At 35.6% G+C, this 15,915-nt stretch overlaps 2 protein-coding genes across 3 annotated transcripts; both read left to right on the top strand.

Moving 5' to 3' along the window:
* The first annotated feature begins 317 nt into the window (after positions 1 to 317).
* Positions 318 to 7,738, top strand: LOC113704179 (guanine nucleotide-binding protein alpha-1 subunit-like). The gene is made up of 15 exons (XM_027225899.2): positions 318 to 457; positions 612 to 765; positions 1,860 to 2,030; positions 2,183 to 2,255; positions 3,336 to 3,373; positions 3,477 to 3,566; positions 3,741 to 3,818; positions 4,070 to 4,177; positions 4,335 to 4,436; positions 4,778 to 4,833; positions 6,140 to 6,274; positions 6,546 to 6,639; positions 6,828 to 6,887; positions 6,972 to 7,051; positions 7,304 to 7,738. Exons 3-15 carry the CDS (start codon positions 1,944 to 1,946, stop codon positions 7,479 to 7,481), a joined length of 1,179 nt encoding a protein of 392 aa, XP_027081700.1. The 5' UTR covers positions 318 to 457; positions 612 to 765; positions 1,860 to 1,943; the 3' UTR covers positions 7,482 to 7,738.
* A 1,926-nt stretch (positions 7,739 to 9,664) lies between these two features.
* On the top strand, positions 9,665 to 15,723 carry LOC113703035 (fatty-acid-binding protein 2-like). Of its 2 annotated transcripts, none has more exons than XM_027224246.2 (11): positions 9,665 to 10,168; positions 11,079 to 11,630; positions 11,792 to 12,014; positions 12,452 to 12,527; positions 12,619 to 12,721; positions 13,619 to 13,687; positions 14,217 to 14,253; positions 14,343 to 14,417; positions 14,497 to 14,548; positions 15,084 to 15,128; positions 15,284 to 15,723. In XM_027224246.2, exons 2-11 carry the CDS (start codon positions 11,149 to 11,151, stop codon positions 15,379 to 15,381), a joined length of 1,260 nt encoding a protein of 419 aa, XP_027080047.1. In that variant the 5' UTR covers positions 9,665 to 10,168; positions 11,079 to 11,148; the 3' UTR covers positions 15,382 to 15,723. The 2 variants fall into 2 exon arrangements, with proteins under 2 accessions (XP_027080047.1, XP_071918066.1); XM_072061965.1 differs by lacking the exon at positions 9,665 to 10,168 and adding an exon at positions 10,849 to 10,979.
* The last annotated feature ends 192 nt before the right edge of the window (positions 15,724 to 15,915 follow it).

Raw genomic sequence — 15,915 nt, forward strand, 5'->3', positions numbered from 1 at the left:
TTGAGGTTAACTCAAATTTAAATTTTTTAATTATATTTAAATTCTCACTTTGATCTTTAAATTTTAAAATGAGATGCTTTATAAAATGCGAGCCTGATATTCCAAACAATGCCTTGAATATGATGAGAAAGTGAGAACTGTAAAGACAAGTATATAGATTACAGAGATAAGAAGAAGGGGGAAAAGTAGAAAAAACCGAAACAAAAGAGAGAAAAGAGTCAAAAATACAGTTGTACTTTGACTGGCAAAAGTTGACCGAAATTCTCACTTCTGATTTCTGTCTGTAGATACCAAGACCCACGGGCCGTGAACTTTGTGAGTGAAAACTGAAAAGAGCAAACTCAGGGAAGAAGAATCCAATCAAGGAAGAGAAGCAGCAAAGCGAAGAGGGGACCGAGAAAGCTCTCTGCCTCTGCCTCTGCCTCTGCTGTGGTCAAAAAGTGATTCACCCAAGTATGTATGTATGTATGGTTAAAAAGTACACCAACGCCAACACTCTCTCTCACACACACGCACTCTCCCTCCTACTTCTACTCTGTGTCTGTAACTCCATTCCCCTGGCTGTTGTCATCAACCCCTCTTCTTATTTTTTTTTTGGATGTGCTGTACAGCCCCAGCAGCAACTCGGCCTCTGAGCCTTGACGGGTTCAAAAACCAAAACCCCCAGCTCCTTGCCTCCTCAACCCTCAGATCAGCTGAGCTCTTCTTCTTTTCTCGCAGATCCGCCACCTCCCGCCCTTCTCTTCTATTACTATCTTCTATAAGGTTTGTTTCTTTTCTTTTTTTTTTCTTTGTTTTTAAGTTTTTTTTCTTTTATTTTCCCCCTTTTAAACGTCATTTCTTGTTTATAAGTTAATTCTTAATTTGCCTATTTAAGCTTCCATGTATTGTGTGAATGATCAGCCTTTTTTTTTTTCTGAACATTGAAATTTCATTTGGATAAAGCAGCTCTGGTTATGATATATATACAACTGAGTATAATATATAATAGGCCGACAAACAAGTTTTTACCCAAGTCTACAATTGCATAAAATAAAGGGGTGGATGTAAAATTTTCGAAGCACTTTAATTGGAGCATAAATTTTTTTTCTCGGTTGTTTGACTAATACTACCAAAATTCAGTGGGGATCAAAGTCAAATCTTTTGAAATCTTGGGGATGCATCCCTCCACCTTTATGTATTTATTTATTTATTTTTATGGCAGCAACAATAGTTTTACAAATATAAAACGAGCCCAGTGTAAGTTTTAACATCCCATCTGCCTAGAGTGTTTTTTACACACTCAATGTGTCTGTGCATATCTTGAAGTGGATAGCAGAAAGAATTGGAGGTTGGTAGTTTATTAACCTGTAGGGAAGAAGGCTACTTTTCATGTTACACAAAATGACACCGAAATTTAACGCCAGAAGAAGTGCTCCTGCTTTACGTATAGTGGATAGATTTAAATGTTGCAACTACCAGCAAGTAACCGGGTTATGTTTGAGGAGTGGTCTGCTTTATAATCGCAGAATACTTGATATAACGGGTGGATCAGCGTGTAGTAAGATCGTCATTGATGAGTATCAATGATATGAGCCGGTTGAGTATAATGCAATATATTTCGAGACCTTATGGAGTTTGCATTTTCTTTATTGTGATATTAAAATGGAGAAACCCTTGGTTAAAGTGTTTTGGCATATTATATTTGACTTAAACATTCAGAATTGAATTCCTTGAGTGGCATAGTAATTCTAAGCTTTGATATCTGCCAAGACGAACCAAAAATTCCTGTGGAATTGTTTCAATTCTTGATTTATTAGGCCTGCATTTTGCTTGAGCATGACTCGATATTGCATTTTGTGTATGAACGTTACCATTAGGCACTTGAAGACCATAATCCAAGGCTAAGCAGGGGTACTGCAGTTTTCTGATGCCTGGCATAGCTTGACCAATACAGCATTTCTATGCTTATTACTGCAATAGAAAATATGGGCTTACTCTGTAGTAGACACCAAGAATACAATCAAGCTGATTCTGAAGAAAATGCACAGGTTACTTCTGCTTTATAGCTAGCTGTTCTTATCAATCTTATTTCATTTTGTAAAAGCAACTAGATTCTTTTCAACCTTGCACACTTTTTGTCTTCCATTTTCTTTCCTGCACGTGCCACCTTTGATCGAGTTTTTAACTGTGGTTTCTTCAGACTGCAGAAATAGAAAGAAGAATAGAGCAAGAAACTAAAGCTGAGAAGCATATCCAGAAACTACTTTTGCTTGGTATGCATGCTATGCCCCATTTGTTTTAAATTGCCATTGTTCTTGGACTGGTCATGTGCACAATACTCTACTTGAGCTCCACTTCTATCTTTTTCAAATTAAAATGACTAATTTTTTGGTAGGGGTGAAGGTGTACAAAAAATTATTGGGCTTTTTGTATATAACTTGTATGAGTATCCAATATGGCTATGTTGTTGAGAGCTGAATTACCAGAAAAATAGGCAGGCTTAACAAAATTACACTACATGATTTTCATTCACTTTAAGAAAACTAAAGGTTAACAAAGGCTGGTTCTTTTTGTATTATGTGCTCCATAGAAACATATATTATGAAAAATAGATACATTTCATATTGTTTCATTCTTTCCCTCACTCTAAGAAAACAAAAAGTTAACAAAGGCTAGTGCTTTTTGTAGCATGTGCTCCACATAAACATTAAAAAGACAGATTCAATTAAATGGTTTTGTTTTTCTTTTTTCCTTTAAGAAAAGAGAAAACTAAACAAAATTAGTGCTTTTTATAGCCTGTGCTTAGGTTCAAATTTAATGGATTGATTTTTCTCTCATTATTGATCTCCCAGAAACTTTGAGCTTTGCAGACCTTTCCTTGACTCATAAAGATAAAATCATCATGTCGTGGCATAACTATATACCAAATGTTAGAAGTATGCCCTTCTCTCTTAATCAGTCCTTGCCCTGTTCAAAATGGTATCAGATTCTTACTACATTCCTGATACTCTTGTAAATTGAGATTGTTGTCTGTGTCTGGCTGTACCATTTTAGAGGGACCACGCTGTATTCATAGAAAAAAAAAGTTGTTATTTTTACTCTCAACTTGTTTCGTGTGGAAAGTTGTTTGACTGTAATTCCATGGATTGTAGAAGAGATACGACATAAAATGTGCATTTTGTGGTCCTTGCTTAGTGTTTTGACATGCAGTTTTACATAAGTCGGACTAGATTTTATTTCTGTAATTGCTCTTTCAAAATGTTAGCACTGCCTTCCCCTTTTTGTTTTGTTTTTCTACTATTATGGATCTGCCATGTGATAATTCTCTAGTGCTCTTCTTCTTTTGTGGATAGGTGCTGGAGAATCAGGGAAGTCCACTATCTTTAAGCAGGCAAGAAATCACACAAGTATTCATGTTAAATTTGGATTTGTCCTTTTATGTTCTTTGAGTTCCACACTTACTCCAACATATGATTGATTTGATTGAAATCCAGATAAAACTCTTGTTCCAAACTGGGTTCGATGAAGCTGAGCTGAAGAGCTACATACCAGTCGTCTATGCCAATGTCTATCAGACAATAAAAGTACGGATACTTGGAAACGGTGTGTCGGTTGTTTCCCTTTTTTATAACATTAAAAGGGTAGCATCATGTTAGAGAAGCGCTTACTTTTTCCATGTTAACTTAATTTGATCTTTGATCCATCTCAATTTTGAGATGTGGTAATATATATTTAGTTATAGGTTATTTTGTGCACAGACATTGTATGATGGATCAAAGGAGTTGGCGCAAAATGAAGCAGATTCCTTAAAGTACGTTATATCTGCTGAAACAAAGGTTTGAGTTAACCATCTTGTTGTTCAATACATAGTTCCCTGATTCATCTGTTTTGCGGCTTGGGTCTTTCTTCATATAAGAGTTTTCAATATGAAAATGAAAAATGTACTAAAGTTGTGTCATGAAATTTCTACTTTCAATTTTATGTAGGACCAAGGATATGATTTTTTTCTTGAAGATTTTAGTATTTGATTGCTTACTTGTTATCTCGGGAGATAAATCTGTGAATGATTGTTGTTTCACTACATTAGGATGTCGCAGAGAAACTTTCATCAATTGGAGGCAGGTTGGATTACCCTCATCTTAGCAAAGAATTGGCACAGGAGATTGAAACTCTCTGGAAGGATGCCGCAATACAGGTGATTCATACGTAATTATGGTTGCTATTATTTAGTTGCAGAATCTTTCTTTACTTTTCAGTAGTTTTGCCGATTAGATTTTACTTTTATATCTTTTAAGTGTTATTATCGAGTTTCCATATCAGCTCTTCGACTGTGACTGGTTTACAACTTGCAGGAGACATACTCACGCGGTAATGAATTCCAAGTTCCAGATTGTGCCCATTATTTTATGGAAAATTTGAGTCGATTATCTGATACAAACTATGTTCCGACAAAGGTACAATGGCACTCAACTCATTGTTTTCTTACGGTTTTTGTTTCTGGGTGAATGGTCGAAGGAAACAAGTACATGGCCTACTATTTTGAAGGGGATTTAAAAGACAAAAAATATGTTGAACTCTTATGCAGCATAGTTGAGTATTCCATGCCATTGCTAATCCAATTTGCTGTAAATCAAGTTAAAAACCTTGTGGTAGGAGTAGTGGTTCAATTACTTTATGGTGCCCACTGGATGTCTAACATCTACTTGTCCCTTCCCAATTTTCTTTTCCCTTTCTTGTAGTCATTTTCATTGACAACATTCCTGATTCTTATAGTTGCTACTCTATTTCCTTGTAGGAGGATGTTCTTTTTGCAAGAGTTCGTACTACTGGTGTTGTAGAAATCCAGTTCAGGTGATAATTCTTTTTCTCAATGCTTCCTACAACATAAATAGAAAGAATTTAAACAAGAAAAGCAACAATAGAAGAGAGATGTACTACTCTGTCAGCCCCTCGTCCTTTGATAATTTCTTTGTATTCACTTCAGATCAAGTGTCCTCCTAATGAGTAAAAGTTAGTATATCTTAAAATCAGCGGAACACTATAAACATAGATACAGTTTAATAGTAAATTTTGTACAACTTCAATCCCGTCTTTTCCAACATTTACTCTTGGGAGAACAAAAGAGAAATGGAGAAATAACTGTCACTTGGGGGTTTTGTTCTTGTTTTTTTTTTGTTCTGCTCCCTGTCTCGCTTCCCTCCTTTTACAGATAAAATTCATCGACTGAATCTCTCAGTAGTATGGCCTTTTTTTTTTTTTTTTCCTAAAATACTAAATAGAGGGCCTCTCTTAATTTGTTTAAGCTTATCTGGAAAAAGTGATCTGTTGGACTATATGTGTTCTTAAAGCATCTCCAGCAGTGCTCTACACAACAAACTAGTTTCTGCTTATAATAAGCCAAAGGCAGAGCAGATCACCTCATATAGCTGTAGCTTTGAAAAAATTAGAATTTGCTGATTTTAAAAATTTGAGAACAAGCCAAATGTCTTTTTTGAAATTTCTCATTACTGTTTGTCAATTGTTGTGTTTAAATCACATTCCACTCTTATCTTATCCCTTTCTTGGTATTTTAGTATTTGCAGCTGCGATGTTGCCAATATCATTTGAACTGATGTCCGTGTATATGTTGAAACACACTGCCCATCAAAATTTTCTGCTTTTGTTTCAGCTTTCTTGATCTTCATTATATCTATCAGCTCTGTGTTTTCTGTAGTCTGTCATCATGGATGGGTAAATTAACATCTCTACCTTCTCAATAGTTCCATGCAGGTGTGGAGCCATGTTATGGCCAGGGCGGGTAACTACCCCCTGAACTTTAAAAATTAGAAATTTAGCTAGTAAAAATTTTTGATTTTGTCAAATTGTCTTATATTTGCACCCCTTGAAAGGTTTAAAACTCCCTTTACAATCCCTATTGCCCCACACTAATTTTTCTTAAATTTCTTCATTTACTTTTATTTTATTGAAAACTAAAACATCACCACTGGTATATAGTAAATATGAATATCTTTTAATTCAACTTCAATGACAACTAGAAATTATTTGGTTTACATTCTTTACTGAGATGCATTTGTCAAAGTGCTTGCACCCCCTAACCTCTAGGTCATGGCTCCGCCACTGGACTTCTATGTATGGCTAACTATTAAAGTATTTGCAGCCCTGTGGGAGAGAACAAGAAAAGTGGTGAAGTGTATCGGCTTTTTGACGTTGGAGGCCAAAGAAATGAGAGAAGAAAGTGGATTCATTTGTTCGAGGGTGTCTCGGCTGTGATATTCTGTGCTGCTATTAGCGAGTGAGCTTTTTGCTGCTTTGAATATTTTCAGTCATTGCATCGTATGCTTGTGATGACAACGATTTCCGACCTTATATATCTGTTAATTAAAATGTGATATCTTTTTCGGTAGTTACTTCCTTTAAATTACTGTACCTAGGATGAAACATCAGGAACTTGACAAATGGTTAATCAGATACCAAATTGGCTACTCATTTTTTTGCTGTATCTACTTGATGATAACCTAAATCACTAAATTGCAGTTCGATCTACTTATCAGTTTTATTTTCAGGTATGATCAAACTCTTTTCGAGGATGAAAACAAAAATAGAATGATGGAGACCAGAGAACTCTTTGAGTGGGTCCTAAAGCAACCTTGTTTTGAGGTCTGTCAATTACATGTGGTAGAATACTTTCCAACTTCTCTTGTTTCTTTAAAAACAAAAGTAACTTCTGAAAGCTTCTGTTTGCTCTTGAAAGATTTTATTGCACAAAGCATGATTATTATTTTTAGGTTCGGTGTTGAATCCATTGACTTTCCATCTAATGCTTTTCATCTTTTCTGATTCTGCAGAAGACATCATTCATGCTGTTTCTCAACAAATTCGATATATTTGAAAAGAAGGTTCTGAATGTAAGGAGACACATATTCTACTTTTTCAGTATATCAAAAGCCTATCCCCAGCATAGCATTTTGATCAATCTTCTCTTTGCTTAGGTTCCTCTAAATGCATGCGAGTGGTTTAAAGATTACCAACCAGTTTCAACGGGAAAACAAGAAATTGAGCATGCATACGAGTAAGCATTTTTTTTCAGGCTCTCTCTTTTACATCTGGGAATTGTCTAGGACACTGAAGAGGCAGGAATCCTAGCAAACTTCGTATCTAATATGTCTAATCTTCTGATGGCCACCTTTTCACTGGCTACGTTACACTCTCTCTTTGCTTCTCACTTGAAATTGTTGCAAGTCTTCCCAGTATAGGTTTGCTTTTCTTTTTCTTGATTGCATATGTTGATTATCCATTTGGTGTGCTTATCATCTTGATTTAGGTTTGTTAAAAAGAAATTTGAGGAGTTGTACTTCCAGTGCACTGCCCCTGATCGCGTGGATCGAGTCTTTAAGATCTATAGAACCACTGCACTTGATCAGAAACTTGTGAAAAAGACATTCAAACTGGTGGATGAAACTTTGAGGAGGAGAAACCTTTTTGAAGCAGGTCTGTTGTGACCTAGAAGGTTTCTCAAGAGAGTGTCAAATTCTCAAATATTCTGGAGAGAGATTTATCAGGTTTTTTTAACCCCATCTATGATAGGCTATTGGCATATCTTAATCCACAGGTTAAAATTTTTGCATTTCATTCTTTTAGCAATCTACTTACTAGGTAAAGTTGATTTTTCCTTATTTTACCGTGTTACCATGGAAGATTCCGTCCTAGGACGTATTTCAGTCCATCATATTAAGGTATTTCAAGAATTTAACTGGCATGTCAGTTTTTTTTTTTTTTTTTTTTGACTGGCATTGAGGATAATGCCATTGACGTTTTGAATTAACTAACTTGCTATCTTAGAGCTTTATCCACATAGGAATTAACATTGAACCTTGGAGCATTACAGTGAACTTTTCAATCTTTGTGCTCTTCCTTCAATTTAGTCCAAACAACAAAAAACAAAACATGTATCTTGAAAATATCAGACTTGAATCTTTTCCTCGTTTATTGAAACACTCACTGGTGGGGATGGAAATTAACGTGAAGGTTATACAAAGTTCGCTTTTTTCTGTCCGAATATGGAAAGTAGGGGTGTACGCGAACCGAACAGTTTGCGAGCACTTATTGAGGTATTTGGTCAACGGATCGTTTCGTTTTTCCTCAACTTTGATCGAGTTCGAGTAGCAGTATATTATAGAAATAAAGAATTTCTAAAAGGTCTAAACCCTAACTTAACGATTTGAGTTTAATCGAGTCGAGTTCGAACTCGTTAATGATCTCATTAAGTCGAATTTAAATTGCTGTTCTTTTGCTTGATCAATCTCGAACATCACTTTGAACATAGCACTGCTCGAACTCGTTCCGACTCGATTACGCCCTAATGTGAAGTATTCAACCTACCTTTTCACCATGCATGAAACATATGGATGGTTAGCTAGCCCTTGATGTCAATTCTTGAGATGGCCTCCATGAGAAAACTTGGCCATATTACGCGTGTAATCCCAGGAACAAATTCCTTAGATCCACGAGTGCGAAGTACCGTATCATATTAGGGAATGGAGAAATGTGACCGACCATTACACGGTATCATCAACCCACACAATAATGACTGAATAATCATGCATGCACCAAAAGCTCATGTTACACGTGTTTGTAAAGTATCAGTCTTTTTTCCTATGTAAAAATGTGAAAGACCTTTTTGCTTTTATGAACTCAACTTTCTACGACTTTTTCCAATGTCCGAATTCTTACAGAAAAGAGTCACTTTCAACCTTAGTCAACATTCATAATCAAGAAGGATTTGGCTTCCACGAAGAATAGTAATAAGACAAATAAAAAAAAAAAGGATTTGGAGGAAAAAAAATTAATAATTTTCATTTTCTCATCTCACCCTGTCATGATCAAATCAACATCCCGTTGACCTAATTACTTTTCTAAATATACCGAATCACCCTTTTCTTTTTTCTTTTTTTTCCTTTTATATTTACCAGAAGACAACTTGTAGTAGCAGAATACCAACAGTAAAAACTCCGCAGTGTCCATCCAGATTTGCAAATGTAGAACAAGGAAAAAAAAACTAAAAATTGATGCTAAAAGTATTGGAATAAAAAAAAGGGAAATGGAATATACAGTAGAGACCATTCTTTAGTTTTTTTTTTTTTTTTGGTGAAAGAAAAAATTCTACGCTACTACTAAATTGGTCTACACTAAAGAAGGATCATAATCTAAAATTCATTAAAATAATCAATCGAAAACAAGTTTACGCCATGTTGTGTTACTTGGTAGTTCCAAGAGAATATTTGAGCAATTGAATTCGAAAACACTCAAGATACAGTAGGGCCAGGCCATTTGGATTCAGTAGAGGGCAGAGTGCTCATGAATGAGGGAGGGGCAGGAACGGTGCCAAGATTTGGCCAAAAAAAAAAAATATTCATATCGTATCTTATATATAGTTTTTCATATCACGTGTGATCGTATACAAAATTTTATTTTATAATTACACGTTGTTGAAATTGAGTTATATCATATGTATACAAAATTACATCTTGTGTATTTTGCATAAAATCGACCCGAACGATTTTTCCGGCAACCGTTCAGGCCCTGAGTCCGTCATGAATTGATCCCAAGAGACTTGCGTATGTAGTATAGATAATCAATAATGTATGTGAACGCAAAAGAGGGGAAAGGGCATTGAAAGGAAAGTATCTACATTTGAAAACCAGACCAGAGAGTCTTCCGTCAGGGGACCATTTTCAGCCCTCAAACCGAACGCGCAACAGCTTCTTTTCAAACACCGCTCGTCAAAAACGTAGAAGAAGGGTCACTTTCTTTGAACAAAAACAAGTATCTTTTGAACCTTTCCCAAGAACTGCAATATAATATCAAATCAAATCGAAATTGTTAACCCAAAAAAGGGCACATGCAAATAAATTGCAATATTAACTCTTCCTTTCTTCTTTATTTTTCTTGCATTTACTATTTCTGCCGTCCTTTTCAATAACACGTTTGTTTGCTTTTGAAAGTCATAACGGCATATTCTTTCCTTTCATCCATATATTCTGCTTTTTCTTTTGCTTTCAAACCAGACTCAAAAACCAAAAGCCGTCTAGTATTTTATTTTGTCGAAAGTTTTCAATTTCAATAATGGGTTGTTGCTAATTTGATCGATCCGTCAATTGAAGCTGCCAAGTTCCTATTTTTTTTCCAGGTTTGTTCTGGTTTCTTTTCGACGACATTGGCCTAATAGTATTTAGATTGACTTTTATCTAAGTTGATGTATTGCCTGTTGCATGCAGAAGATAATAGAATAGAAGTAATCTATTGTTTGCGTCGAATTTAATCCCAAAGTTTGAGGGCTTTCTCTCATTGTATTGGAAAAAGATTGGATCTTTGTAACTAGGTTGTTTCTCATTGAAGAACTCAATTGATCAATGTGATGGACTTATTTCCCATTCTTGATCTGGATGGCTTTATTTTCAGGTGTTAAAAGTTATGTCTCTTATTTGTAATTTGGGAACTTCAAAGTAATTTGCCTGTTCTTGCATTGGACTTTTTTTATCACGTGTCTGAACGTAAAGCAGTTTTTAATGAAAAATATTGCTCTAAAAAATCTCATTTTCCCTAGCCTTTTTTTTTTTGGTCTCTATGCAGTGTCCAGCTTGATTATTTTTGTAACTTGCGTGTAGTGTTTGTAATGAATCGGCTACTAACACAATCTTAATTGGAGCACTATTCGTACTTCTCCAACCCCCCATTTCTGACCGAGCAAGTCCATGTACTTGCGTATTTGAACATATCTTGAAGAAATTAAGTTTCAAAGGATGACAACCAGATTCCAAGTTGGATGTCCAGTACGGACATTCTGTTGCATTATAGTGTTTGCAAGTGGCCAAGTTGAGTTAATGTGTTAATTGGGTATTTTTGAAGAAAGCCCTCATTGCAATAGTATTGCTTGATTACACGGAAGTCCGTCTTTTTCCTTGTTTAGATTTGTTGGCACAAAATGAGTCATTACAATGGTTTGTAATCTTATTTTGCTTTCAATTGTACTTTGTTGGTTACTTGTTTTGAGGATCAATTGAAACTATCGCTAATCAGTGAAATTGGAATTTTTGCAGGGATTATTTATTAGTGCCATTGTGGCTCTTATTAAGAATTTAATATAGTGGAACAGTTTGATTGGTTCCCATGGATCCCAATGGAGGTTCATCCAACATATTTCCAATGGATCCACTTGTACCACATAGATTCAGCACTCATTTTTTGTCGCACATTGTCTCATTTGTTGACAATTCCAGATACTTGTGTGTCCCTGGAACTTTGGCACTTCAAGAAGCTTTCAACTGTTTTTCAAAGTTTGCTGGTGCTTTCTTTATTTGGTTTGCTAGTGGTTCAAATTCCAATATAAATGGTAAGATATTGGGCAGACATGATGGTTCAAATCCTATTAATTGTAAGGGTGATAACCAACTAAAGCGTATAATATCACAAGGACAAAAGTTTAAAGGAGTTTTAGACAATTGTATATGTGAAGGGAAATCAAGCATCCCTTTCATCTTGGACAAGATTTCAAGGTTCTCTATGAAGCAATTTTACGTTGAAGCTGAACACCTCCGTTCATTTCCTGCGCTGTCATTAGCTGCTGCTCTGGTACCTCCATTAAACAATGTGTAAGATCTTCTTTCCAGCCAGACCGAACATTTTGGTGAAAAGTTCTTAACTTTTATTAGATAATGATTTAGGAGCATGAGTTTTGGTGTTCTCTGTTGGTTTAGTATCCAGATGGTTTTGATTTTTAATCCGAACTTTGTGTTTTGGTGGACTTTATCAGCTATCCAGATGTACTGGCCGTTCCTTTGGAGGCTGGTGACATTGCAACACAGAGATGCTTGAGTCAGAGGCCTTGTGAGATTGAGGATCAAGGGCGCAACGATATTTCTTTTCAGAGTCTGAGCTGGACTGGACATGCTGTAGAGCCTAGAACAGGCATTGAGTTCCCTACCATCTTGGATAACAGTGTAGCTGCAGAGCATAATTCGAGTTTCACATCAGAGGTATGTTTGGAACAGGAAACATTGTCGATTGAACATGTTCTGCTCATTTGCATGTTTGAAGCCTTACTGGAATTTTTGGGGTCATATTCACTTTTAATTTCTGAATTTAACTTAAACTTTTGTGTTTTTTGTACTTGGCATTAGTCCAATGCTTTGCTGCTCTTCCACTATTTTCCAGATATTTTTGCACTTTTTTTTAATTGAATGCTCACTATTGACACTGGAGGTGATTTACAAAATTGACTTAGTGGGTTGGTTCACTGTATATCAAATCGAAAATGTTTTGCTCATGAATTCCCTTGTTGGTTTTTTTCCTTGTTTGTGATTTATGTTTGCATATGAGGTTTCACTGCACTTCTTCATCGGTAATGACTGGGGGATTTTTTCATTTCACCTTTTAAAAGAAATGATTGATTACAACAACGCATCTGTATTAGGTACTTGTCGGCACTGGATCAAGAATAATGAAGATAATCAGAATCAAATCTCTTAATGTCTATGCATTTGGTTTTTGTAAGTTCCTTATCAACTGAGGATTCCAGTTTGTAATGTCTAGTTTTCTGAATTTCTACTCAAGATTTGACTTTTACTGTATTGTGGATAGATGTTCATCCTTTTGATATCTGTGAGAAGCTGGGTCCAAAGTATGGTTCTCTTCCAGTTAGTGAGCTGAACAAGTCTTGTGATTTTTATGAAGACCTCCTCAGGTATTTGAACAAGTATTGAATAACCCCAGCCATATTATCTAGATTCCCTTTTTTTCTTTTTCTGCTTGTATCTCTAGTTTGCTGAACAACACTGAATATGGAAGATGAAAGAATAGGACATTTATTCAGGCTTTTTTGCATAAAAGAAGCATAGCTCATGGTGTGGTATCTGGATTAAAAAAAAAGTTGGTTACATCTTTAACTAGGAAGAAGTCATTGCACTTGTTGGTCATCAACTGAAGTTGTCTACTGGGATAGGTTTATGAGTAGAATAGAGGTCAAAGTTCTAAGGTGTGTTCCATGGTCAAATCAATATTGTGGTATGTTGTGGAGGTCTTAATTTAGGTTTCTCATCTCAAGCAGCTAGCATATTTGAATTCCAATGGCAAATGCGTAAATATTACTGTTGAAGTAAAATTATGTTGATTTATTTTGAATATTGTTTTCCTAAATAAAAGATTCAGAAAGAGCAATTTTATTTTCGTAAATTGGATGAATTTTTTATGTTTGCAACACTTTGCACAAATAGCCACGTGTAGCATCATCTTCTAGAGGTTGTCCCTTCAAACAGGAGGCTATGCTCTTAATAATGGTAGTGCACTTTGCATTTGAGCATTGCCATGTCCATGATTTCATTGTACGTCTTCTATGGCTTATGGTAATGGATTGAGACAGACACCAAATTGTTTGTTCTGGGTGCTAGAGCCTAGAATAAATTTTCACCTGGTATTTTTTTCTTTGTAGAAAAATGTTAATTTTTTGAAAGACATGGATTAGTTGGTTGGCTTACTTGATGTCTATGGACTCAGATTTTTTGGACAAATAATTCTTGTAAACTCATGGAGACTTGGAATCATTACAATTATTTGTTTGCTAATATTGGCAAATATGCTGCAGGGAAGACATTAATATGACTGTCAGGCTTGTGGTTAGCTGCAATGGGATCAAAATTAACACTGTTAAGGAGTAAGTTGATTTTTTAGCAGTATGGTTTTGGAAAAAAATACGTGCAGTTATTGTGTCTATGCTAAATTTGTCCCTGTAACATACTAACTTTATACACTTATTTCCCTAATTATTGGTGATTGATTAATTCCCATGAATCCTTTTTCTTGTTTCTTATCACCACTAGTGCCCCAAACAGTCCATTTTGTTTGCCATTTACCTTTCCACTTGTCTTCTTACTATTTCTTTCTGCTTAGTGTCAAGAATGGATTTTCCCTCCTTTCTTTTTGGAACCTTGCCTTGATTTGTGACCTAGAGGAAGAAATTTAAAATGGCCTTTAAATATCTTGACTTAGAGTTTGAAAATCTATTAATTTTTGTGCAAAAGGTTGCTGCTTGATGAATGGGCAAAAATTCACAGTTTAATTGGATTCTGTTTAACAAGCAAAAAGATTTCTCTTTCTTTGTTGTTGACTGCAGGTCTTTCTACATGTAAACTTGTGCAAATTCTTGTGACTAATATTAGCGTCCTTATTTATCTTTTCTGCAGTGCTTTTGAGAAATCTCTTCGAGCCCGATTATTGAAGGTAAGTCATCTCTTTTAAGCTTTATTTCTGCAATCCTAATTAACTATTTTGTCAATCTGGTGCACTGATATGTTTTTTTTTTTTTTCAGACCAATCCTGACACCGATTTCAGCTGCCTACAAAGATTTGGTTCTATCTTTTCAAATGACATTCCTTTGCATGCTGTAAGAAGTCTTTCCCTAGATCTTGTAATTTGAGGTGTAACATAATTAATATCTCTGACCTAAAAATTGAACTTTTCAGGGAACCACGATCAATTTTCGTCGTACGGCCGATGGATCTTTTATTACTGAAAGTAAGTAAATATGACTGAGGAATATCTATTGAGTATTCTTTATTTGTGTGGGGTTTTATAGCTGAAAGCTGTTCTGATGGTTAGCTCCCAAGCTAATTAGAGCTTCAATACATTCAGGTTTTCTGTTAACTTGTCAAATGCAATGACATGATCTGTAAAGATGAATCTGTATTACAGAATTAACCTTTTGAGCTTGGTTTTGGTAAAGCTTGATTTAGTGTGGATCAGATCATAAATAAAGCAGTGCTGAACGCAATGGTGAAACTTGTTTAGAAACTCAAGCAGGGTTGGAAAAGCTTAATGTTGTTTTAATTTAATTATATTTCCTAGTGTAGCAGTCCCCATCTTCCCATGTTAGTTACCAAATTTCATTGGCATGGTATCAAGGTTTCTCATTTTGTTTTTGTGTTCGAGTACTGCCGGTTTACTACAGAATGGCCTGTGTATTTTAACATCGGCGATAGTAAAGACAGCAAAAGTAAAAGCGTTTGGATATTCATCTGTAGTCCTTATATTTTAACTGTTATTTGTGCAGTTGGGGATAATCAGCTTGGAGCGGTACAAAGCAAGGAATTATGTAGTAAGTTATTAGGCTACTGTTTGGATGTTCAATAACCTCTAGTAGAATGTGGACCAGTTTTGTTTTTCAAACATATCCTAAAGAGGAAACGAGAAAGTAGATTAACAACAAAAGAATCAATACTAACATCTATTTTTATGCATCTTTTTGCCCAGGGGCTTTCTTTGACATGTATATAGGTGATATTCCTGTCTGTGAACAAACGAAGGAACAGATTGGGGAGAATGTGGCGAGTATAATGCGGAGATGCTGAGTCCGTCGAGTTTTGGTTTCAATCTCATTTTCTTGAATGAGTTGTTTGGATTTGGGTCAAATTTTTGGCACCCATGACTTCAATATCACCTGACTGAAGCACCACTCTTCAGTCTTGGCTCCTTGGAATTAATTTTGTATGTGCCATTCGTCTGGCATCATGGGTTCGTAACATTTATCCAGTGTAGTTAGCTAGGGTCCATAAACTTGTAGGATTTGTTAGCATGGTAGGAATCCTAGTTGATTGTAGTAGTATTATGAGCATTTGCAGCTATGGAGTTGCTGCTCCAGCTGTTGTACATTTCAGTGATAGTGAAATTTACTGGCACCACCATTTCGATTATTTGTTTTTGGTTCGGACTTGATCATATCCATCTTTGGCAATTGGGTTGGAAATTAAATTTCAGGTTTAAAATCACAAATCTTTGAACTGGAATAAAATAGGTGAACCAGGATTCTGTGGAAAACTTCATTCGGAATACTATTGTATGCTTCTGCAGATTGAAAATTTGTGTAGCAGCAGATTAGATGCGAA

Source organism: Coffea arabica, chromosome 8e, assembly GCF_036785885.1.
Source record: "Coffea arabica cultivar ET-39 chromosome 8e, Coffea Arabica ET-39 HiFi, whole genome shotgun sequence".
Lineage (NCBI taxonomy): Eukaryota > Viridiplantae > Streptophyta > Magnoliopsida > Gentianales > Rubiaceae > Coffea > Coffea arabica.